General features: G+C 33.8%; 1 protein-coding gene across 1 annotated transcript; it reads left to right on the top strand.

Moving 5' to 3' along the window:
* Positions 1 to 198: 198 nt before the first annotated feature.
* Positions 199 to 24,556, top strand: LOC132736561 (uncharacterized; the record flags this gene model as incomplete). Its single annotated transcript, XM_060723715.1, has 8 exons — positions 199 to 693; positions 1,083 to 1,232; positions 3,495 to 3,645; positions 14,522 to 14,668; positions 15,853 to 15,947; positions 16,439 to 16,530; positions 23,923 to 24,099; positions 24,330 to 24,556. Coding segments are annotated over exons 1-8 (1,534 nt in total), but the record flags the coding sequence as incomplete, so codon positions are not given.
* Between the last annotated feature and the right edge of the window lie 2,244 nt (positions 24,557 to 26,800).

Raw genomic sequence — 26,800 nt, 5'->3', positions numbered from 1 at the left:
TTTCTCTTACATTCTTGTTTCTTGTAGGAATGGTTTGTGAGAACATGATGTCTACAATATTTTATTTTATATTTTGATGCAGGATAAAGCAATTGGAATATCCAGAGAAAGATGTCCACACTGACACACTATTACAGTAAAGACAGCGGATGAGAAAAGTCGATATAAAAAAATTAATAAACATCTATTACAATAACTATGAATCCAAAACTTGCTAAATTACTTTCAAAATCCGATTTTGAGAATTATATTAAGTCTCTTTTAGGATTGAGTATCACAAGGAATGCCATCTTACCAGTTGTTTTTGATAGAATAAAGGAATTCCAAGAGAAATGTTTGGCAGCTATTTGTGAGAAAAACAATTTACCTCCGGGTACCATATGTACAAAATGTCCTACGAAAAAAATTATTGCCAGTTCTCTTTCAGACAATAGTGATAATGAGAGTGGCTGCCAATATAAAATTTGTAATCTCTTCAAAAATGAAATTGAAGAAAACCATCGCTATGATAAACCTTCATACTTAAATAGTGACGCAAAATTGTGGTGCAGCAATCCGTGGGAACTTGCTAAGTGTTTTATGCCACGAGATGGATATAGACATATCACATGCAAAGAGGAAACTGACTTCAATGGAGTAATAAATGTTGTCATCAACCATAAAATGTTTCCGAATGATGAAATCTTTCAACAGGTTACTATTCTTATTTAATATTTAATGTTGTAAACGTATGAAAATGGAGATTTATAGACTACTATGTTTAACTACTTTTTGTGACTTCTAGAAGTAAAGATAAAAATAAAAAAAGATTGTATGTTAAAAACACATATTTTTATAAGTCACGACAATTGTTCGATAGTGTTTAATTTGCAAAAATAAAGTTTGGCTACTTTTGGGCTGTAAGGTTATTAATTTCATTATTGTTTAATGATAAAATATATTCAGAGTCATTTGGGTGGCCTACAGTTTGCGTTTGTCCCTACAAAAAGGAAAAAAGAAATGGGAAAATGGAAATTTCAATGCTGTAAACATAAACTGTTGTATGACCGGATCATCATATGATTCTTTTGTTTAAATTTCAGGTCAGAGAAATTTCAAGAAAAATTCGGCATAATCCTAACTTACAAATAAGTAATGAGGATTTTCAAAAGAACCTTGAAATTCTTAACAATATACTGGCTCACAGAGAATTCTTTGATAGAGCCAAAGATGGAAGAGAGGACCTAGAACAGGTATGATTAATGATAAGGCATTCAGAATAATTTTTGGTACCTGAAAATTTATTGTTTGTCGTAAAGACATTCTCATACCCCAACTGTAGCAGGGTATGGGGATTGGTGTTGTTTATTTAGATTACCATTATCCGTTCATGTTTAGGTGTAAACAACTTAAAAAAAACGTTGATTATGCATATTAGGTTTTACTTCTGGATTAATTTTGAGTTATTGCTAAAATTTTCAATTTGTGGCGCGCATAGCTTAAAAAGAGTCCGACGTAGAGTCATGAAACTTTACAGGAGTGTTGGTGAGCATATGAAATTCGGGTGTGCTTGTGCATTTCCTTTTTCAGTATTAAGAATTTTATGGAATTATTGCCCGGAACTTTGTAATTTTTTACATGTGTCACGAACAGACAATAAGGAATTTGACCTTAAAGACATACACTTTTACAGAAACGTTAGTCAGCATCTGTAGTTGTGCACCTGTGGTTTTGCAGGCATATTAATTCAGAATTTGGAAATGAGTAATTGTCCTTGACTTACATCTGACGGACCAAGTGAGAGACTCTATGATGGAAAGTTCTTAAAGCCTTTTGGGACTGAATTGTCTTAATGTTCGTCTTCTGCCTTGCTTCGTCGGGCCCTTGTATGTGATTTTCTTGTTGCTTTGTCTTCCTTTAAGACATTGAGTAATTTTGTTATGGTCATTGGTTTTACTTTTTATATGTTTCTACATGATCATTTTGGTGTTTTTTTAACCTTTTGTAACCATAACATATGTTAGAATTCACTTGGCGGGTATTTTAATTACACTCTCTCGTGTATAAGAACATGGTGGGGCTACGAGCGAGATTTGGTGCACCATTAACCGGTTTAAACTCCCAGGCAGTCGTTATTATGCTGCTGACCGTTCCAAGACGGCGCCCCTCTGTGTTCCTCAGATGTATGGCTATGTTGTTTCATACTGTTTTGGTGACACTTTTGCTTGTGTCCCTTGTTGTTTTCTCGTCTACGGTAAGTATCTTTCCCATATACCCCTAGTTTTTATTTCTTTGATAAACCCCTTCCCCTGTGCCCTTTTACTTTGTGAGCCTATTATTCAATCATTTATTTGTTTTCTTTGAATTCCTAATCAGTTACAAATTATTTATCATTTAGTGAATAACCTGTCCGTGCACTTTCCTGTGCCCTGTCCTGTTTTGTTTGGGGTCCGCCTGGGCTCGTGCACTGGTTCTTGTTGCTGGGTTGTATGGGGGTTGCGTTCATTGAACGCCGCCTTTCCTTGTTAATCTTGTTTATCATGTTTTAGTAAAAATCGTTCCAAAATGTTGTGTCACGTGTACTTCTTAAAGTCTTTAAGCTTGAGTCAGCAAATTTTACAGAAATCATGATCAGCATTTGAACCTGGAGTTTTGCTGTGGATTTATTCAGTTTTGTTAGTAATTACCATTGGCATAGTAAACATTTGCATTTTTGAACTTGTGTCGCACGTGGCTCAAAAAGTGTTTAACCTGGAGTCATTGAACTTTACAGGTATGTTTAGGTTAGCATGTGAAATTATTAACCTGGGGTTTGCTTGTAGATTTATTCAATATTTGATTCAATTCTTGCCATGGCATAGTTAAAAAATTGCAATTCCCAACCTGTGTCTAAAGTAACTCAAAAAGACTTTAAATCAATTTGCTGATACAATTCTTATACGCCCGAACAATCATTGGGACGTATAATGGAATGGTGCTTTACGCTGGTCGTGACATATAAGAGTGGCATGACCAAATACAGGTTAAGTTCGATTTTCTTTGCTATCAACTTATCTTTGATACAGTTATGCTCCTTTTTCATCAAATTTGCAGTAAAATAATTTATTTCTGCAGGATGACTTTTGAAGCATTCAATATCTTTTTTAATATTATGCATTTAACAATATTATATCAAAGTTGAATTCCATTTTCACTGCAATAAAATAATTTTGATAACGATACGCCCCAATTTAAGCAGCGATTTTTTTCTTTCTTTTTGTTTTTTGTAAGTTCATGTGTCTTTTTTTGCTAATATGTATATTTTCTTCTTTCACAATGAATGGCAAAATTATCATCTGTGCCATTTCAAACGATAAATTTGCATCTTAAAATCATAATTTTTTCATGATACTTTCCTTAGAATTTGTCATCGGGTGTATATTGGCTCAAAGGAGTTCTTGTTAAGAACTTTATTGTTGTAAGGAAAACATTGATGCCAATTTTAGTGCACGTATTTGTTACTGTATATCTTTCAGCTCAGAGTGATAAGTCTGATACAATGTGAAGAAAAGTATACTGACATAGACCCAGCAGATAAACTAAAAACCGAGCTAAACAGCCATTTTAGGCCTGAAGATGTAACTATGGTGTTACAGATTCTCAAAGAAGTGCTACAAAAAATGCAAGGTAAGCCAATTATCGGATGGAAACTATATTTTAATCTAAAAAGAAACATATAAAAGGTAAATGAATAATCAATTCAAACAGTTCATTGCAATATTAAAAAAAATTGCACACAACAAAACAAAACTTCATTGAAAAAACTTGTAAAAAATATACCTAAAAACATCGACTAAAATCGTTGTATTAAACTTTATATCAGTGTTGCAAAAGACAACAAATGAAGTCGGAGGTGCAGTTACATATTGAAAACATTGATTGATTTGGCGATTTACAACTTTTATTAGCTCATCGGTCTTCTTCTTTCTTTTTTGCCATTTTTTTCTTTACACAACATCCCCGAATCAATAAACTTATTTTGAAATAAACCATAAATGATCTCGTATCTTTTGCTTTTACAAAAATAGCGGTAAAATCGTTTCGGTCTATATTATACAGGACGTGAAAGCCTTAAAAAATGTTTGTTTTATACTTATGCACAGGCTTATTTTACAAAACAAAAATTTAAAAAAAAATAACTTTAATTTCAAACAAAAATCAGAACGGTACGTTCTGGACGAAGTCTGAGGAAAATAAGATAAGAACTATGTGAGTGTATTTTTTTTATTTTTATTTTTATTTGGTTATTTTTGATTGTTGTTTTTCAATTCAACACCCAGTCAATGGTAACTGCAATTATGTTTAATAAATTTGTTGTGTAAAAAGCTATACCTAATGAAATATTTTCATAAGATTGATAAACGGTAAGATAAGGTTGTTTCCGTAATCTAATGGTCAATTCCTACAACAATTTGTAAAAGAATATCACTGCCATCTAACGTGAACAAAATATCATGTTACCATTTTAAGTAGGGTTGCAACAGCTTTTTAAGCATCATTCACTCTTTAAGAAATATGCACAAACTTATTTTATTTTTAGGTATTTGAAATAACTCTTTTCACAAAATTCAGACAAACTTTTAGTAAACAACAGAAGGTCACATGATCTAGAAAGCTATGAATGCAAACACAATAATTATTGATAATGAATTCCAAAGAAGATTATGTACATAAATCAACATAAATCTTAAAAAATTGGCACATAGGATAAAACAATAAAACATTATCAAACAGATTTCAGAACATGATGTTATCCATTTATCGGTATAAAATAAAAACCCATTAACAACTTATACATTGCGTCGTTGTTTTATTGTTATTTTTGTCTGTTACAGATTTTTTCAAACAAAAATATTCCTAATCGATAATCGACAACCCCTTTTTATATGCCGGAAAGAATTTCGGGTTTATTATGTGATACCCCCTCGCGTCCGTCCGTCTGTCTGTTTGTCCGTACGTTAGCAATTTGGTTTCCGGAGCAGAAATTAAGTTCTATTTGGCCAACAATATTCAAACTTCATAGAATGATTTTCCATATTTGGAAGAAGACCCCTATTGATTTTGGGGTTACATGGTCAAGGATCAAGGTCACAATTACCTTAAAACTGAGAACAGTTTCCGGAACATAACTAAAGTTCCATTTGACCCATAATGTTCAAAATTCATAGAATAATTGTCCATATTAGGGAGAAGACCCATATTGATTTTTGGGTCACAATGTCAAAGGCCAAGGTCACTATTACCTTAAAACTAAAAACAGTTTCCAGAGAATAACTTCCATTTAGTCCACAATATTCAAACTTCAAAGGATTATTGTTCATATTTGGAAGAAGATTTGGGGTCACAATGTCAAAGTCAAGATCACAATTCTCTTAAAACTAGAAACAGTTTCCGCTCAATAACTTAAGTATTAATCAACCTACGGCTGTAAAATTTTATAGGATGAACAGCCAAGTCCAATACATGACCCCTTCTGATTTTAGGGTCATAATGTCAGAGGTCAGGGTCACAATGATTTTTACACTAAAAATTGTAGTTTCTGGAGCATAACTTACGTTTCATATGACCTACACTATTCAAACTTCATAGGATGATTATCCATATTGGTTAGAAGACCCCTATTGATTTTAAGGTCACAAAGTCAAGGTCATTAGATCTATTACCTTAAAACTGAAAACAGTTTCAAGAGCATAACTTAAGTTCCATTTGGTTCACAATATTCAAACTTCAAAGGATTATTGTCCATATTGGGAAGAAGACCCTTATTGATTTTGGGGTCACAATGTCAAAGGTCAAAGTCACAATTTTCTTAAAACTAAAAACAGTTTCCGCTCAATAACTTAAGTATATTCATCAACCTACAGCTGTAAACAACTGATTTAAATGTCATAAGGTCAACTGTCACGGTCAATATAATCTTTACACTGAAAGTTGTGGTTTCTAGAGCAGCATATCTTAAGTTCCATTTGGCCCACAGTGTTCAAACTTCATAGGATGAGTGTCAATATTGAGTAGAAGACTCCTATTAGTTTTGGGTCCGAAGGTCAAAGGTCAAGGTCACTATTACCTTAAAAAGGTTCTTCAGCTATAAAGGAGGATTGCTTTTTGAAGGAGGTAATACTTTAATTAATTCCCATGTCTTACAAATGCTTCGTCCCTTACTAAAAAAACCCTTTCGGGCATACCGTATAATGCTCTGCCTAGCAGTGCTCTTGTTAATGAAGTTGTTTAAAACATTATTACGAAAGAATAGATAAAAATTGATTTTTGGAATGAATATCTCAAGCACAAATCTGGTTTAGTTTGGAGGCACAACCAGTTTAAGCTAATCTGAGCTCAGCGTTCATATTGTGAGCTATTGTGTTTCCTCTGTCCGTAGTCTATTGTTCGTTATAAACAATTTTTCAAACAACATGTCATCTGAGATCAATGACTTGATATTACCTTTGGGTTAAATTTTTTTCTACGCAAAATATGAGACTAGGTTATTCTTATTTGTATGACGCAAAACTTCAAAAAATGATCTCCATCTATAAATGCCCAAAGGCCAGATCTAAGATATTTGGCATGAAACATCATCTTATATATTTCTAAACAGCTGTTTCAAAATTTGGTCCTTGGCTCCTAGCTTACCCTACCTTAGTTTGCAGGAGTCACGGGTCTACCTAATGTATATAGTAAAATTTTGAAAAATCTACCGAAACACCAAGGGTTAGAGCTTGGATATTTGTCATGAACAAATTATCATATTGATCTCTATCAAGATATTGTGGCCCTTTAAGTCAAAAGTTGCAGTACCACGGGGTCCGTATTGCTCACGCCTCAACCACTGGGAAAGCATAACCCCCCCCCCCCTCCAAAAAAAAAACAAACAACAACTTAAATTTGGTGATTTATTTCTTACATGTGTATCTTCTACAGGAAATTACTTTTTTTTAGCTCAACTGGCCACGAGGTGGTCAAGGTGAGGTATAGTGGTGGGGCTATGTCCGGCGTCCGTCGTCGTTCATCGTTCGTCGTCAACAATTGAGCAGTCACAGTTTTGACTGGATCACCATCAAACTTTGTCAGAATGTTTGTCTCAATATAAATACAGATCGAGTTTGATCATGGGTTATATCGGGTGATTTGTTTTGTTTGTTTGTTTGTTTCATTTAACGCCTTTTTCCAACAGTATTTCAGTCATATAGGCGGGTAGTTTCCTAACCATTGTTCCTGGAGAGTTACACCAGTACTAGACTACCATCCTCCGCGCTTAACTACCAAAGCATCTCCCGGAGATCGAACCCACGCCAGAGAGGTAACTGGATTAGAAGTCATCGACTCTAACCCCTCGACCATGGAGGCGGTAAATATCGGGTGAAAAAAGTTTTGATGATCTCTAGGTCAAGTTCGAAGATGAGTCATCTCCAGTCATCTCCAGTCAAAAACTAGGTCACAGAAAAAGCTTGTTAACACTCTAGTGGCAGTTTTGATCAAAGTATCCTGGAATTTTGTCAAGAAGGTTGTTTTGATGAATTTTAGGTAAAGTTCTAAAATGGGTCATCTCCGGTTAAAAACTAGAACACAGGAGCCAAAAATCGAAAAAGTTTGTTAACACTCCAGTGGCTGCAGTTTTTATTCAAATATTCTTGAAATTTGTCAGGAAGGTTGATTTGATGATTATTCGGTCAAGTTCTAAAATGGGTTATCTCCTTCAAAAACTAGAACACAGGAGCTAAGAATTTAAAATACACTCTAGTGGTAGTTTTGTGCCAAATATACTGGAAATCAGTCAGGAAGATTTTTTGGTCATGTTCGAAGATGGGTCATCTCTGGTCAAAAACTAGGTCACACGGGCTTAAACTAGCAAAAGATTGTTAACACTGTAGTGCCAGCATTTTTTTATCCATTTATTCTGGTAATTTTTGAGGAAGGTTGTTTTGATGATTTTAAGGTCGAATTTGAAGATGGGTAATTTCCGATCAAAAACTAGGTCATAGGAGCAAAAAATAGAAAAAAAACTTGTTCAAAATCTAGTGGCTGTAGTTTTGATTCAAATATTCTGCAAATTTGTCAGGAAGGATGTTTTGGTGATTTCTCGGTCAAGTTCTAAGATGGATCATCTCCGGTCAAAAACAAGGTCGCAGGAGCTTAATATTAAAATCTTTTTAACACTTTAGTGGCTGCAGTTTTGATTCAAATATTTTTTGTTATTTGTCAGGCAGGTTGTTTTTTTATAATTTCTAGGTCAAGTTCGAAGATGGGTCATCTCCAGGTAAAAAACTAGGTCAGTTGAGCTGAGAATATAAAAAGATTTTAAACACTCTAGTGGCTGCATTTTTTTCCAAAAATTCTTGAAATTTGTCAGGAAGGTTGTTTTTATGATTTCTTTGTCAAGTTTGAAGATAGGTTATTTCCGATCCAAAACTAGGTCACAGGAGCTAAAAATACAAAAGCATGTTAACACTCTAGTGGCTGCAGTTTTGATCCAAATATTATGGAAATTTGTCAAGCATGTTGTTTTTTTGTTTTGTTTTTAGGTCAATTTTGAAGACGGATCATCTCCAGTCAAACATTAGGTCACAGTCGCTAAAAATATGAAAATCTTGTTTAGATTCTAGTGGCTGCAGTTTTGATTCAAATGTTCTGGAAATGTGTCAATAAGGTTGCCTTGATTTTTTCTATCGCAATATCTCAGATGGGTCAGGTCCGGTCAAAAACTAGGTCATAGGAGCTAAAAATATAAAAGTCTTGTTAGCACTCTAGTGGCTGCAGTTTTGATTCAAATGTTCTGGAAATTTGTCAGGCAGATTGTTTTGATGATTTTTAAGTCAAGTTTGAAGATGGGTCATCTCAAGTCAAACATAAGGTCACAGGAGCTAAAATAGGAAACTCTTGTTAACATTGTAGTGACTGCAGTTTTGATTAAAATGTTCTGGAATATTGTCAATAAGGTTGTTTTGATGATTTCTATGACAATTTTTAACATTGGTCATCTCCGGTCAAAAACTAGGTCATAGGAACTAAAAACAGGAAAATCTTGTTAACATTCTAGTGGCTGAAGTTTTGATTCAAATATTCTGGGAATTTGTCAGACCGATTGTTTTGATTATGTCTAGGTCAAGTTCGAAGATAAGTCATATCAGGTGAAAAACTAGGTCAGAGGAGCTAAGAATAGAAAAAAAGCTTTTTAATACTCTAGTAGCTGCAGTTTTTATCCGAAAAATCTTGAAATTTGTCAGAAAGATTGTTTTCATGATTTCCCGGTCATGTTCGAAGATGGGTCATCTCCGGTCAAAAAATAGGTCGCAGGAGCTAAAAATACAAAAAGCTTGTTAAAACTCTAGTGGCTGCAGTTTAAATCCAAATATTCTGGAAATTTGTTATGCAGGTTGTTTTGATGATTTTTAGGTAAAGTTTGAAGATGGGTCATGTCCTGTCAAACACTAGGTCACAGGAGCTAAAAATAATAAATCTTGTAGACATTCTAGTGGCTGAAGTTTGGATTCAAATGTTCTGGAAGTTTGTCAATAAGATTGTCTTGATGATTTCTAGGTCAAATTCGAAGATGGGTCATCTACGGTCAAAAACTAGGTCTAAGTAGGAGCTAAAATTAGAAAAAAAGCTTCTTAAAGTTCCAGTTGCTGAAGTTTTGATCCTAATTCCTTTGAAATTTGTCAGAAACGTTGTTTTCATTATTTCTCGGTCAAGTTCGAATATAAGTCATCCCCGGTCAAAAACTAGGTCACAGAAGCTAAAAATAGAAAATGATTGCTTACACTCTATTGGCTGCACTTTATATCAAAATATTCTGAAAATTTGTAAGGGAGATTGTTTTGATGATTTCTAGGTCAAGTTCGAAGATGGGTCGTTTCCGTCAAAAAGAAGTTCACGCGAGCTAAAAATCGAAAAGTCTTGTTCACATTCTAGTGGCTGCAGTTTTCATCCAAATATTCTGAAAATTTATCAGGAACCTTTTTTTATGATTTCTAAGTCAAATTTGAAGATGTGTTATGTCCTGTCAAAATCTATGTCACAGGAGCTAAAAAAAGAAAAAGCTTGTTAACACTCCAGTGGCTGCAGTGTTGATCCACATTTTCTTGAAATTTATCAGGAGGGTGATTTGGATGTTTTTTGGGCAAATTCGAATATAGGTAATCTCCGGTCAAAAACTAGGTCACAGGAGCTAAAAATAGAAAAAAGGTTGTTAACACTCTAGTTGCTGCAGTTTGATCCAAATATTCTGGAAATTTGTCAAGAAGGTTGTTTAAATTGTTTCTAGGTCAAATTCGAAGGTAATAAACTAATTTCCAGGAACTAAAAATACAAAAAAACTTGTTAACACTCTAGTGGTTGCTGTTTGATCCAAATAGTCTGGAAATCGGTCAGGCAGGTTGTTTTGATGATTTCTAGGTGAAGTTTGATGATGGGTCAAAAACTAGGTCACAGGAGCTAAATAGAAAAAGCTTGTTAACACTCTACTGGCTGCACTTATATCCAAATATTCCGGAAATTTGTCAAGAAAGATGTTGTGGTGATTTCTACGTCAAATTCGAAGGGTCAGAAACAAGGTCACAGGAGTTAAAAATAGAGAAATCTTTTTAACACTCTAGTGGCTGCAGTTTTGATTCAAATATTCTGGAAATTTTTCAATCAGATTATTTTGATGATTTCTAGGTCAGGTACGAAGATGGGTTATCTCCGGTCTAAAAGTAGGTCACATGAGCTTAGAATAGAAAAATCTTGTTAACACTCTAGTTGCTGCAGTTTTGATCCTAATATTCCGAAATTTGTCAAGAAAGTTGTTTTGAGGATTTCTAGGTCAAGTTCGAAGATGGATCATCTCCGGTCAAAAACTAGGGTACAGGAGCTAAAAATAAAAAAGCTTGTTTACACTCATGTGGCTGATTATTTGATCCAAATTCCCTGGGAATCGGTCAGAAAGGTTGTTTTGATGATTTTAAGTCAAGTTTTTCGATGGGTCATATCCGGTCAAAAACTAGGTCACAGGAGCTGGAAATAGAAAAAGGTTGTTAACACTCTAGTGGCTGCAGTTTTGATCCAAATTTCCTGGAAATCGGTCAGGAAGGTTGTTTCGATGAATTCTATGTTATGTTTCAATATGGATCATCTCCGGTCAAAAACTAGGTAGTTTGTCTAGATATTGGACAATCTTTTAAACACACTAGAGGTCACATTTTTGACGCAATTTTCATCAAAGTTGGCCAGGATGCTTGTCTAAGACCTTGCTTGGATGTGGTTGAGGGGTCAGGGGAGCAATCTAGGGCCATCATGGCCCTCTTGTTTGTAGTATACATGTATATTATGTATGTATTTTAGTTCTGAACATGAATTTGAAAGCTTAAATTAGATAGATGACCTTAACTTTGTTAAAGTTCGAAAATCTATATTTATAGAAGTAGTTCAAGTCTAAACGAAACGGTCATTTGTGTCGCGCTGTAATAATAAATTACAAAATGGAGAATTTTGCAGGAAATGAAATGCAAACATATTCAACAATAAATTGCAATCTTTATAAATTGATCAGACCATTTTTCTCTAATTTTCATATCATAGTATTATCATTTGAAATTGTCTTTTACGTAGTTTCTTTCCGGTATATAGCTCCTTATTTTTTACGGCCCTGATCGCACTTCTGAGATTTTTTATCGTGATTCATTAAATCGACCCTGATTTCTCGCCATTTTTTATTCTATTTTGTGAAGCAATCGTTTTTGTTTTTTTTGGTGGTTTATATGGAATGTTGATTTGCCGAATACTGTTACATGTAACAAGAGAAACTTTTGTCTGCAGCTTGAACATGAAGTGTTATTGGGTTTATAGGAATGTAAACACATAAGGTTTTGTTGAAATTCAACAAAATAGCAGATTGATCTCCCAATAAATCAATTAACAATAGCTCTTTATATATCAACAATGTCAAGCAGCTTTTATATTTTTGACTCCAACGAACATGATATTAGTGAATTTCTTTATACCTGTCTAAAATTCAGGTAACAGTCTTTCATTATATTGATAAATAATGTTTCACCATATAACGCGTATAACACACAAATTCCTGAATTTTTGTGTTTTTAGCTCACCTGAGCAAGCTCAGGGTGAGCTTTAAGGATTGTTAAATGTCTGTCGTCCGTCCACACTTGTTCGTTAACACTCTTGCGGCTCACTTTTGCCTCAATCATCATCAAACTTTGTCAGGATGCTTGTCTAAGAACTAGCTTGGATGAGTTTGAACATGGGTCATCTCGAATAAAAAAATAGGTCACAGGAGCATAAAATAGATAAACCTTGTTAATACTCTAGTGGTCACATTTTTGACTCAATCATCATCAAACTTGTCAGAAATGCTGGTCTAGCTAATTTATTGGATGAGTTCTCGAACATGTGGTTCATCTCGGATGAAAAATTAAGCCGTCCATGAGCTTTTTAAAATAGAAAAAACTTTTGTCAAACACCACTACCGGTCACATTTTTTGACTTCAATTATCAATCAAACTTAAGTTAGGATGCTTCTCTAGGTCGTTGCTTGGATGAGTTCGAACATAGGTCATCTCGGATGAAAAACTAGGTCACAGGAGCTAAAAATTGAAAAACCTTGTTTACACTCTGGTGGTCATATTTTTGACTCAAATGCATCAAACTTGGTCAGGATCCTTGTCAAGGTTATTGCTCGAAAGAGATTGAAAATGGGTCATTTCGGATGAAAAACTAGGTCACACCGCCAAATAATGGAAAAACCTTTCTCACATTTTTTACTAAACTATCATTTAACTTGGTCAGGATGCCTGTCTAGGTATTTGCTGGGATGAGATTGAACATGGGTCATCCCGGATAAAAAAACTAGGTCACAGAAGCTAAAAATGAATTGTTAACACTTTAGTGGTTACTGTTTTGATCCAAGTATCCTGAAAATTGGTCTGAAAGTTTGTTTTGATGAATTTTAGGTCAAGTTGGAATATGGATCACCTGGGGTCAAAAAATAAGTCACACATCTCAAATATGGATAATCCTTGTTAACACTCTAGTGGTCACATCTTTGACTCACCTGTTATGAAACTTAGTCAGAATGCTTGTCTAGGTAATTGTTTGGATGAGTACGATGGGTCAGGTGAGCGATCTAGGGCCATCTTGGCCTTTTGATAAAATTCATCCCCTTTTTTAGCTCACCTGACCACGAAGTGGTCAAGGTGATGTATAGTGATGGGGCTATGTGCGGTGTCCGTCGTCGTACGTCGTTCGTCGTCAACAATTGGGTTTAAAACAATCTATCAGTCACAGTTTTGATTGGATCATTATCAAACTTTGTCAGAATGTTTGTCTCAATGAAATACAGATCGAGTTTGAAGACGGGTTATCTCGAGTGAAAAACTCAGTCACAGGAGCTAAAAATAGAAAAACCTTGTTAACACTCTAGTGGCTGCAGTTTTTATCAAAATATTCTCGAAATTATTCAGGAAGGTTGTTTTAATGATTTCTAGGTCAAGTTATAAGATTGGTCACCTCCGGTCAAAAACTAGGTCAAAGGAGCTAAAATCATAAAAAAAATCTTGTTTACACTCTAGTGGCAACAGTTTTGATCAAAATTTCCTGGAAATCCGTTAAGAAGTTTCTTATGATGACTTCTAGGTCAAGTTTGAATATGGGTCGTCTCCGGTCAAAAACTAGGTCACACTGCCCAAATTTGGAAAAAACTTTTAAACACACTATAGGTCACATTTTTGACTCAATTCTCATAAAACTTTGCAAGGATGCTTGTCTATGACCTTGCTTGGATACGCTGAATGGGTCAGGGGAGCGATCTGGCGCCATCATGGCTGTCCTTTTGTTTTTCATTCCAGTTTTTATCGAACTTAATGTACTGTATCTTAAATCCCAGGTATTAATAGAATCCATTTTTTTTTAATTTGACATGAAAAAAATGCTTGATATATTACTATATTTGTCCCTTTTGTTACTATTTGAAAATACATTAAATATTCTAATCTCTAGCACACCTAAAAAGTTCATGATGAACAATGTCTTTTGTCCTCCCATTCAGCCATTTATCTATGATATAAAACTCCGGTAAAATCCAATTTAACATTGAAAACTTTATAAGTATATTTTGTCATCAAATGTCTACTAGTTCATCCTCATTTGCTGCATTTGTTGCTTGGACGCCCTTTGATGCTTTGCATCATTTTTCCTTGTAATATCATGCTTTTCCATTTGCGGCAAAACATGCAAAGGACATTTAAAAAAGTAAAGTCTATGAACGTATTTGTTTTGGCACATTTACATATTGATTTTTATATTTCTTACCATGATTAGTTGTTGATATTTGTAGAAAATGAGTAGCATTATAGGTGAAAAACAATGTGCCAAATGCTTTGATATTTTTATCATCTTATATTACTGTATTACTGTTATTATTAGTAACACAAACAGAACAATGTTGCACTACTGTCTTGTCACATTATATATATGTATATTATGACATAATTATTTTGTTCATAAACAGAAGAAGAAAATGAGGAAAAACATGAAATGCCAAATCTTTGTTCATCCAATGGCAAACTTATAAAGCTGAATGATTGTCAACTGAAAGGGATTCTACAAAACTGTGAAAAGTCACCTGTAGTAGGTGGGTTTGGAAAAGTTCACATATGTAAGTCAAAGTTTGACCTTGACATTTTGTTTGATTTAATATTTGTCTTAAGGAATTTCTGTAGACATATATATTAAAGTTGAAGTTTAAACTACGATTAAAGTATATAGTTACAAGTTTATTTCCGTTTTTTAGGTAAGTTTACTGACATTAACTGTATTTCTAGAAACCTTCGTTGATACAATATTCCATATTTTACTTAATGGTGGCGTTTTCATGGAGATGACCTTTCATGCAATAAAAGCGCCCGCATCTTTTCAAATATCGTAAAGAATATGTATTATTAATATTATCGCCATGGATTTTCTCTTAATTGAACAAATCAACCTTTGGAAAGATTGAACTGACCTTGACCTTCAGCTCCATTTAATTTCCTTCCAAATGGATTCCTAATGAAGGACATAATCCTGCAAAATAAAACAGGACACACTTTGAGCACATTTAGTCCAAAATTATCTTGGGAGCAAACTTAATTTATATACACATGTAAAAAGTTCCTGACGTTCACGACAAACATAGTCAATTGTCACAATATCTGTCAAGAAACTTTCCGGAATCCGGAATCGGATTTCAAAGTAATAATTGTATGATGATAAAGGTCTTATCTTGTTTTAACCTTAATTATAATCAATATACTTGTATCTATATCAATATATCATTTCCTAACTTTTTAACAAAAATACAGCACAAATACATTTGTTTTCTTATGTGCTTAAACGATCATTGATCCTGGGCGTCCCTGACTACGTAATTATATTTTTATTTCCCTGTCTTCTTTTTCTGTCAAATTCAATGCCAGGGCGTAGACATTTACATGGTTCTAGAAATAATACGGATTCATGCATTCCATGGTATATATAGATATGGCAAAATGACAGACTATCTGCTTTCAAAGCAAAAATGTCAATTTGCACTTTTTTAAGCGAAACTTCGGATTATTTTACAATTTATATATTTGGAAAGACATTTTGAAATATACGTACAATGGTATATAACAGTTAATCTATTTGAAGCGCACGCTTTTTTTTAACCATTACTAAGCGAGAGAAATGTTATTTTAGATTTTATCTGTGATTCAGTCCATGTAATGTATATCCTATGGACATACTTCTAGCTAATTATAATAATTATTTTTACTACTTTCAAAGTATAAAATGTAATTTTGTTGTTTTTTCTTTTTCAAGCAAAGACAAAAGTACCCGGTTTAGATATTCGTGTCATTGTGAAGGAGATAATATGTGAAGACACTGAATTAACCAAGATTTCTACGACATTCAACGTAAGAACTTCAATTTTTACCAAACACAGTTTGTGCAATTCTAAAATAACAAAGAAAAGAATATGGATTTGTTAAAGATCCTGAATAATGTAAAAAGGTTGTTACGACACTAAAGTGAAAATTTATATATGCATAACATATAATTATGCTTCTAAAACATTTTTCTAACATCTAAGAATATGTACACATAAAATATGTACTGCAAATATTTGTCCACATTAAGTGTAATCATTTTATTACATGCATTCATTTATTAGTGAAAACTCTTAATAGACTGTATAGAAAATAAATGTAAAATTACCTCTCTTTTTTAACATGAAAATGTAAATTCGGTAATTTCTTTACAAATAATGCTTTTTGGAACTTACAATATTGAAAAATCTTCATTTGAGCATATATTTTAAAAATATATATAAAAAAAAAACCATACAAAATTGAGTTACATGATCTTTAATCATCATGCCGTCACGCAATATTTAATTTTGTTGTAGGAGAAGATATCAAGACGGGTTATGCATTTTGCTATTGTTCCATTGATTGGGTTTATAAATCAAGAAGTTGTAAAAAAAAACAATATTCAAAGGTAAAATCTTAACTGACTTTTAATTTAAAAATATCAGCCAAATTAAGATTTTAATATTCTGTTTAATGGCCCCCATCCAAGCTTTAGTGATGGATGGAGGGCATTATTGGAGTAAGCCGGAGGCTGAGCATGTTAACAAAGCATTTCAATGCATAGAACCATTAGCATCGTTAATTTAAGGCATCATAAATCAAGTAGAGTATGTTCCAATACATTGACGGAAGTCAGCAAGCGGGAGTAATCATATTTTAAAGAAGTAATCTTGTTTGTTGCAACAAGAACTATGGTTGGGATATTGAAATTGTAAAACAATATACTGAGTGTAACCATGGGTGGGTGTTTACATACTCCGGCTTACTCAAATAATGCCCTCCATCCATCACTAAAGCTTGGATGGGGGCCATTATTTTCCGTAACCTATCGGCTTTCACATGTTAGCATAGCATCTTTAAAGAGCAACAAAACAAACACAATGTACTCTTCAACTACCATATTTAATATCAGTAACTCATGAATAAGGTAATATAAATTCAATTTACATCAACGAAAAACTGACTGAATATAAGATACGTTTTCACTGTTCATCGAATTTCTCTGGTAAAACTTCCTAAAATTCTTATCAGACGTCCAATTGGCAGTATCTAAAAAAACGCTTCAATGAACATTACCACCTCGACTTGCAGCCTTAGAAGTTGATGCGCTTCTGTAACTGTGAGCTTTAAACACAGTTTTATCAATACCTGATTGACTCAAAACATTTTTAGCCATCTGGCTATAGTACTAGTAGTAACTTATTTAAAATATACGTAAGAAACAAACACATTCTTATCCAGTCTAAACTGAGATGTCTTTTCCAAATAAAACATAAGGTATGTATTTGACAAAGTTTCTCATCAAAATAATGTTCAATCTTCATAGAGAAATCATTACCTCGTCTAGAGGTCTTCAAAAACACAAGAAAACAAAAGTTCATGTTGTGCTTCCATCATATAATTAATGTCCATTGCAACTAATGTTTGTGCCCTTGGGGCTGCTGCTCGAGCAACTAACGGTACAGTTTTCATTGAAAATGAAAGGGATTTCTTTACACCACTGGTTACCAAAAAACGGTAAAGTTTGCGTCAACATAGCCTTGTGAATATAATACAAATAATTTAAAACTACAACATTAGAACCCTTGAATGAATGTGTACCCCTTGTATAATGCAAAAGTGACCAGTGTTGCCAGGTGTAATCATATTGCTTTGCTCCATGATGCCAAGATGATGTCAGTAACAGGTCTCGAAACTCCTGAACACTGCAACACCTTTGTAATACATCTGATACAACCACTACGTACAACCTCATATCCAATGGATGACTCTCTATTATGTGAAAGAGATATAAAATCTTTATGTCTAGGTAATCTGATAGGCATTGAAATCATTTTATCTAAACGTACGGGAAATCATGGCTGTGAACTTCAGTAATCGGAAGACTAAAATTTCCTGTTCCACATTATCTTGCATGATTTTTTACATAACTTTTCCAATTAAACTGAATGGAGGAAAAATGTATGGCTTTAAACTATTCCGACTCATTCAAAAAGCATCACAATATAAAGAACTAGGTTCTGGGAACCAAGAAACAAAGTTTTCTAGTTGGTTATTGAGCCTAAACAAATCTATATCTGGCATGAAATTACCAATTCTATCAAAACTGGATTTCTTGAGCATCCATTCAGACAAATCGGAAAAAATCTGCTGTAATAGTCTACAGTATTCACAGAACCAGGGATATGTACAGCAGATAAAAATATATTCCTTGTTAAACACAATCTCCAAATATTTCCTGCTAAATCATCCATGGAAGACATACCCCCATGTCATAAACATAAGTAATAGCAGAATTGTTATCAGATTGAATTTGGACATGAACATCTGACTCCTTACTATGTCGGCCAGTATTTAAGTCTATACAACCCCAGCCCAGGTAACTCGCATCTGTTCTACAGATAAGTGCAACAGGTTTTGTCTAATATTTTTCCCATTTTTAACATGAACAAAGTAAACCACCAATGTAATTTTAACTTACTTTTGTCATATAACGACATCTAATTGTCAAAATTTTTACTATCACCCAAACCTAAAACTTTATCTCTTTCTAAATTTCTGTAATAGAGATGAGCCTCTAACACTGCAAAGAAAGCATTTACAACTGAACCTATAAAAGAGCCAAGTCACGTACAACAACAAGTTTTTTTATCTAACTTCGAACTCTTACTTATAATTTGATCAATCTTTTATCTGTCAAGTAAATTTTCAATTTTACACTGTCTACTATAAAGCTAAAATGTTATTTTTGAGTAGGAATGACCACTGACTTTTCTCTTTTCACCATGAACCCTAATCTTTTTTAAGTTTGATCGATAGACAGAGTATTATCTTGGCACACCATTTTACTCTGATGTAAATTTTAGGAACCATCAATACAATAAAAGCATCTTATATTTTGATACCGAAACCAAGCATATACTGGTTTTAGAATTTTGGTGAACACAAAAGTTGCTTATTTAAACCCAAATGGGAACAAAACAAATTCAAATAATTTATCTATCAATGAAAATTTAAGAAACTTTTGATGATCTGGATGTATAGGCACAGAAAAATATGCATCTTTTCAGATCAAAATAAGTTAAACTAGAAGTGTGTCATCATGCCACGGATGCCCCCGCATGCAGCCAAAATTTAAGATGCTATAATTTTTAGTTCCAAATTTGTTTGCACAAATTATTTTTTTCATTTAAGTTCAAAGTCCTTAAAACTTTTCAATGTTAACACAAACCATTTTCATACAATGTTCAAGGCACTGAAATTATTCAGTCTTAACGTTTTGAAAATAGCATATTTCATATTTGTAGCCAAAATAATTGCTTCATACATTTCCACAAAAGTATGAGTGCTGAAACTGAAAGTTCGAATTTTTTCCAAAATTCAAGAAAGATAAGTTTGTCCAAAATCATTGAACCACGACCAAATTCAAACTTAAACTGCATTTCCTTAGATGTATCTATATTATTTTCAAAGTGAAAGGGACATAACTCTGCCAAAAAATCATCAAACCATGACTAAATTCCAACTTCACCTGCCCATTCCTTTGACATATCCATATGTCAAATTTGAGTTGAATATGTAACACTCTTGGGTGGTAATGAACATAAATTGTAAATTTCATATTATTTTCAAAGTGAAAGGGACATTACTCTGTCAAAAATCATTGAACCATGGCCAAATTCCAACTTGGCCTGGGCATTCCAAAACATATCCATATGTGAAATTTGAGTTGAATGTGTTGTACCGTTGGGGAGATAATGAACAGAAACTGAAAATTTCATATTATTTCCAAAGTGAAAGGGGCATAACTCTGCCAAAAATGATTAAACCTTGACCAAATTTGTACTTGACCTGCGCATTCCTTTGACGTATCCATATGTTAAGTTTGAGTTGAATTTGTTGTACTGTTGGGAAGATAATGAACGGAAACTGAAAATTTCATATTATTTTCAAAGTGAAAGGGGCATAACTCTGCCAAAAATCATCAAACCATGACCAAATTCAAACTTAACCTGTATTTTCTCATGTAATATCCATATGTCAAATTTGAGTTGAATGTGTTGTACCGTTGGGGAGATAATGAACGGAAACTGAAAATTTCATATTATTTTCAAAGTAAAAGGGGCATTACTCTGCCAAAAATAATTGAACCATGACCAAATTCGAACTTGACCTGTATTTTCTCATGACATATCTATTTGTTAAGTTTTAGTTGAATGTGTTGTACCGTTTGTGAGATAATGTATGGAAACTGAAAATTTCATATTATTTTTAAGTAAAAGGGGCATAACTCTGCTAAAAATAATCGAACCATGACCAAATTCAAACTTGACCTGTATTTTCTCATGACATATCCATATGTCAAATTTGAGTTGAATGTGTACAACCGTTACTAAAATAATGAACGGAAACTGATGATGACGGAATGACAGAATGACGGAAGGACGGAAGGACGGAACAGGGTAACACTATATGCCCCGGCCATTACATGGCGGGGGCATAAAAATCCTTTTCCTGTATCAAATCTAAAATAGATTTAAATGTTTCCTGCTTAAAATGATCATTATGTGCAAACTCATTTAAGTATTTTAAATTTATAACAGGACGGTATTTACCGTAAGGCTTTGGAACAATAAATAAAGTGGATATAAAATCACCTTTTTCACGTTCTGAAGGAATAATAGCACCCTTACTAATCAAAGATTTGATTTCATTATCAACAATAAGCAATTGAGACACATTAAAAGGAATCTAATTAGGAATTCTATTCTGATACGGATGTGTATCAAAATCAATTATACAATATCCAGAAATGGCCCTTAAACCAAATCATCTTGTGTAATTTCTGACCATTTATATAATGATACTTTAATTTGAGTTACTTACCTCTGAAATTACTGTTTGTAGTTTTAAAACTGTTTGTTGTTTGGGGGCGTCTGAAACGTGAAAGAAAAAGTGCCAATCTACAATTCCGTCTAAAAAGAGCCCTGTTTCTATATCCTCCTCTTTGAGGGTATGACTAATATCGATTGTCATCATAACTTGCATTACCATGGAAATAACGATTGTGACTAAAATCTCTATAAGAACCTCTGCGGCTAACCTTTACACCAACTCGAAACTTGTTGTAATAGCCATCATATTTTCCTAATAGAGTCATAGAATGACAAACACTTGATCTCCGAAGAGTAAATCAGTAATTGGTTGTAAAATTTTACACAATGGAGTTTGTTTGTCCCAATAAGGTAAGTGCATCACTTATTTACACTTAAGCCTCACTATTAGTGGATATTTGCGGCTTCAGAGTCTAACAAAGTTTAATCATGGGTACCATGGTTCCTGGTACCAAATTTTGAATCCGTACAAAAGAACGGTCTTGCACTTAGGCTTGTTTAGTCATAGCTTGCTATATTTCAGCAATCACTAAAGGTTCACCTGCCTTGTTACAATTTTTCTGATAAACTATATTTGTTCAACAAAGTATCAGTCTCACACTATGAAGTACAGGCAACATTCAGCATTTTAGCCAGTGATTAAGAAATTGCCTTTCCTTTAGCAGGAGTCTTAGAACTAGGGAGGTGCCATTCCTTGTCATTTAATACATCATACATTGCTTCATTCATATTCAAATCACGAGAATTCACGTTTTTATCAAAATGATCACCTCAGAGATCTCTAAGATTGAATTTAAGTCTCATATTAGGAAGTCTTCTTGCATCCTGACCTAAAGAAAGTCAACATCGTTTTCCGTGTCACTAGAGAATACACCACGTCTAGAACTAAAATCAGTATTTTGCACATTTTTATTCTGCACCTTTTCATTAGCTAATTGGCCACTAAGTCCAAAAGTTCTTTCAAATTATCGATGTCATCCTTTGACATATTAGATAGGTCAACCTAGAAGAACTCTGTTGGCTAGTGCCAGCTTTAGGGTTGTTAGGTTTTTCAACACCTTTTTTTTTACTCTTTGAGCCTTTATTTTGCACTTTCTCCTTCAGAGCGGCTTTCACGGTAGATTTTATTTTAGGTTTTGACTTTGACTTCATCAGAGTCTTCTTTTTACCACTTTCCTCGTCAGATGAAAATCCCGAGAAGAAGCTACTCTCCGCATCATCTTCGTTTTGATCTGAGGGCATTATAAATAAGCAATAAAATTAGCTTGTATTACATACACAGCTGCCTCCCAATTATAACTATACAAACAATACACGAAAAAGACACACTTACCAATGAAATTAAACACCAAAAAACTCAAAAAAATAATTAACAAAGCACGTGCATTTTACTGGATCGCTAGATTGAATATGATTACTTCCGCTAGCTGACTTCCGGTCAATGTATTGGAACATATTCTACGTGATTTATGTTGCGATAAATTTGCGATGTTAATGGATCAATGGATTGAAATGCTATGCTTACATGTGAAAGCCGAAGGCTTACGGAAAATAATGTATTACCAGAAGCATATTAAAATGTATATTACCGGAACCTTGAATAACATATTTTTAAGAAATTAGCTTTAATCAAATTTGTTCTTTGTCCTGAACCATATGACACAAGAGTTATCCCGCATTATGAATACAAATTAAGAATTTCTTAACTTATAATGGAGGTAGGGAAGGACATTTAAGGGGTTTCAAACACATTTTTACGGTTACAACTGCGTCTAATTGCACTTCCATATAGTAAGTTTATCAAATTTGATCACTTAAATGCAAACGATAATAATGGTTAATTTGTGTTTATACCCTACGATTACATGACAAAAAAACATATACTTGTCGAGTTCCAGTTATGGAAGCTCTATAATGCCATTTCAATTACCATTTAAATATTGAATAGCCTGCTTGTGTGTGTCGGGATGCTGCGTCCTATGAACGTTGCCTTTACCTTGTTGATCTTTATTCTTGCTTTTAAGGCCTTATTTCGTGACGTTTTAGATTCCATGGTAAAACATTTGTTCCTATTCGAAGCGTATTATCATATATACGATTTCTCACAAGATGATGTTCCTTACGTACAAGGTTTTGTTGATAAAAAAAAACTTTTACACATTTCTGCAAAGAATACCCGAAAGTCCTTTAAACCTATCTATGACTTTCAGTTTCTTAATGGTCTTGTTTGCAAAAAAAAACATAAATTCTGTGTTACGAAGGTCAAATATAAAAGCCATGAAAGATTTTATATGGACGTCTATGATAAAGATGCCAATATTATGGTTAATTTTTGTGTTTTAATGATGAAGAAATAAAGCTTATTTTCATTCATTTCGATACAAAATTATACGGTCTCGTGTGACTTACTAAAGCTGCATATGCAATTTTCACACAATTCAAACAATTTTCTCGAAAACCATAAAACATAGGACAATACACTTGGTATTTATATATTTAAAGAAAGTTAACGCGCACATGAAAGGCTAGGTAAAATTTGGATTTAGGAAACGTTTCTCACCTAAATGTATAAAAGGTAAAGAACTTACAAAGGCTCAGAAGTCGCCATTGCTCATTTGTATTACTTTACAAAGTCCCGTGATCCCCCGTGAGTGTAAAAAGTATGAATATTTAATAAGGGAGCTATATGATTTAGTACTTACAACCTCAACATAAAATGTGGAGCCAAAAATCAAACCTTAACATTGAAGCGTAAAGTGTTTACTACCACGGACAATGAGTAGAACAATTCATATGTCATAAGTCTTGACTGTTGTATTATTATATAGCTGTCTTTTGTTTTGCCATTTCATCTTATTTTATTTGACTTAACCAAAAGTTTTTGTTTTAAATATTTCATAATAAAGGATCACCAAAAGATACTATTTCCTGTCACCATATCTTGAAAACGGAAGTTTGCGCTTATGTTTAGAGAGAGATGCCAGCGAAGAAGATATTAAAATGAAACATAGGCGTCGTATTGAAATACTTTTTCAAGTTGCGTCGGCTATTCATTATCTACATTCACCTGTTAAAGGATACAGGTATTTTTTTCCTATGCTATGTATCATACTGTAGAACTTTGAAAATAGGAGCATGTTTTAAAGTAAATAATGCAGAAAATAGGCTTTTATTTTTTACTGTTCAATGAAATATGTTATTATTTGCGGTTGATTATCATCTAAAATATTACGAATTTTATGCATTTAGGAATAAACAATATCTAAAAATCAATTAACATTTTTGTAAAAAATTCATTTTGTCATGGAAACAGGGGCATTGTCCTGCATATGGATATCACGTCCTCAAATATTGTGTTAGATGAACACTTCAATGCAAGATTGATCGACTTTGGTCTTGCACGTGAAATGAACGAATACCAGACAAAGGTGACACTTACTCAGAGTAAACCACATGGAACTCCAGGTTATACCCGATCAAAAACATCCACATCAAAGAAATATCTTACAGTTTATGATGATTACTACAATTTTGGTGTAGGTAAGTCATATATTGGTTTCCCTTCTTTTTAAATATTTTTTCCATTCTAAATATTACCAAACGTTGTTTTCTTTCAGTTATAAATAGTTTGTTTTTACAAAGCACATAGACAGGGCTGTTGGCAGAATTTGATGATGATAAATGACCACTTTTTGCACCATTCGTGTTGAGCGAAAATACAATCTGTTTCATCAAGCCCAAATATGTTTACATCGTTTAAAAAGTGAATTTAAATAAACCTTCACCAGCTTAAATCATTGCACACAAATTTCATGTGATGTAAACATGTTATATTCAATAGACACAAACATTATCATACATTTATTTGATTTTTAAGTTAAGAAGAATAGTAAGTAAAACAGGCAAATCCGTTGAATTTATATCCCCCGCCGAGTACTGGTTATTACTCACACAACAACTGAAGACATAAGTCTTTATTTATATATTTATAATGCCGTAAACAGTAATATTCTTTGTAATGATAAATATTCAGGGTAATAACAGAGTCATAACTCCATGTTAAAAAGTAATATCTGGACATGCCAATGAGATGGTTCCCATAAAGTTTTGTTGCAATCAATACAGCAGTTGCAAAGAAATAGCAACATTGCTCTATATGCATACTACATAACTAATCAAGGGCCATAATTCTGTAATGAAGGGTCTGGTTTCAACAAGGCAACAAATTGTGAACATCTCCTCTTGGTATTAATGGTTCCCATAAAGTTTAAAATGAATTCCAGCCAGTAGTTGCAGAGAAGTAGCGTGGAAACAATTATTGCTCTATATGCATACTGCTTAACTAATCAAGGGCCATAACTCTGAGTTAAACTGTCTGACCAAAACAAGCCAGCGATATGCGCATCTCCTCTTGATTTTGATGATTCCTCTAAAGTTTCATTGAATTCCAGCCAGTAGTTGCAGAGAATTAGCGCGGAAACGATTATTGCTCTAAATGCATACTGCTTATCAAATCAAGGGTCATATCTCTGAGTTTAAGTGTCTGACCGGAACAAGACTATGATATGCGCATCTCCTCTTGGTATTGAAGGTTCTCATAATGTTTTGTTGAATTCAAGCCAGTAGTTGCAGAGAAGTAGCTCGAAAACGATTATTGTTCTCTATATGCATACTGCATAACTAATCAAGGGCCATAAATCTGAGTTAAAGTGTCTGACCGGAAAAAGGCAACGATATGTGTATCTCCTGTTGGTATTGAAGGTTCCCATAAGGTTCCCATAAAGTTTCGTTGGATTTTCAGCCAGAAGTTGCAGAGAAGTAGCTCGGAAACGATTTTTGCTCTATACGCATGCTGCATAACTAATCAAGGGCCATAACTTTAAAGGTCTGACTGGAACAAGTCAATGATATGCTCATCTCCTCTTGATATTGAATCAAGGGCCATAACTTTAAAGGTCTGACTGGAACAAGTCAATGATATGCTCATCTCCTCTTGATATTGATGATTCCCATAAAGTTTTGTTGAATTCCATCCAGTAGTTGCAGAGAACTAGCGCGGAAACGAAATTCAGACGGACGGACGGATGGACGGATGGACAGCGCCAAAACAATATCCCCCTCCCGGTTCCATCGGCGGAGGATAACTATCAAGGTCAAACAACGTTTTTTTTTTCGATTTTGCTTTAGACAAAGATTGTTTTTTAACACTCATACATGTATAAATAGAGTGGAAGTTTTACAATTTATCAGAGCAGTGAGGCAAATTAAAGCTTAACATACCATAGTTACTTCTTAAGATATATAGCATAGCATTTTCTAGGTCAAATGCTTTCTTGTATTTATTATACGGCCGAAACGAAGTTTGGGGGGAATATAGGAGTCACCGGTTGTCGGTTGGTCGGTGGGTTAGTCGATCGGTCCAGCGGCGGTCAGTTGCATTTTCCTTGTCCGGACCATAGCTTTAAGAATAATGGTTTGAATGCAATACAACTTTATACAATGGTCACGCACATTGAGAGGAAGTGAAGTGCACAAGATCTATTACTCCATCTTGACTAATTACAGAGTTATTGCCCTTTGTTACTTTTCCTTGTCCGGAGCATAACTTGAAAACTAGTGGTACAATTTCATACAATGGTCAAGCACAATAGGAGGAAGTGCAGTGCACAAAACCATAACTCTATCCAGAGTAATTATAGAGTTATTGCCCTTTTTCACTTTTCCATGGCTTTTTTCTTGTCCTGTCACTCCATCGTGAATAATAACATAGTTATTGCGATATGA

This window comes from Ruditapes philippinarum, unplaced genomic scaffold (genome assembly GCF_026571515.1).
Source record: "Ruditapes philippinarum isolate M1 unplaced genomic scaffold, ASM2657151v2 ctg12787_1_1_1_1, whole genome shotgun sequence".
NCBI classification, from domain to species: domain Eukaryota; kingdom Metazoa; phylum Mollusca; class Bivalvia; order Venerida; family Veneridae; genus Ruditapes; species Ruditapes philippinarum.
Note: the sequence above shows the minus strand (reverse complement) of the source record. Positions and strands in the feature narration are given on the sequence as shown.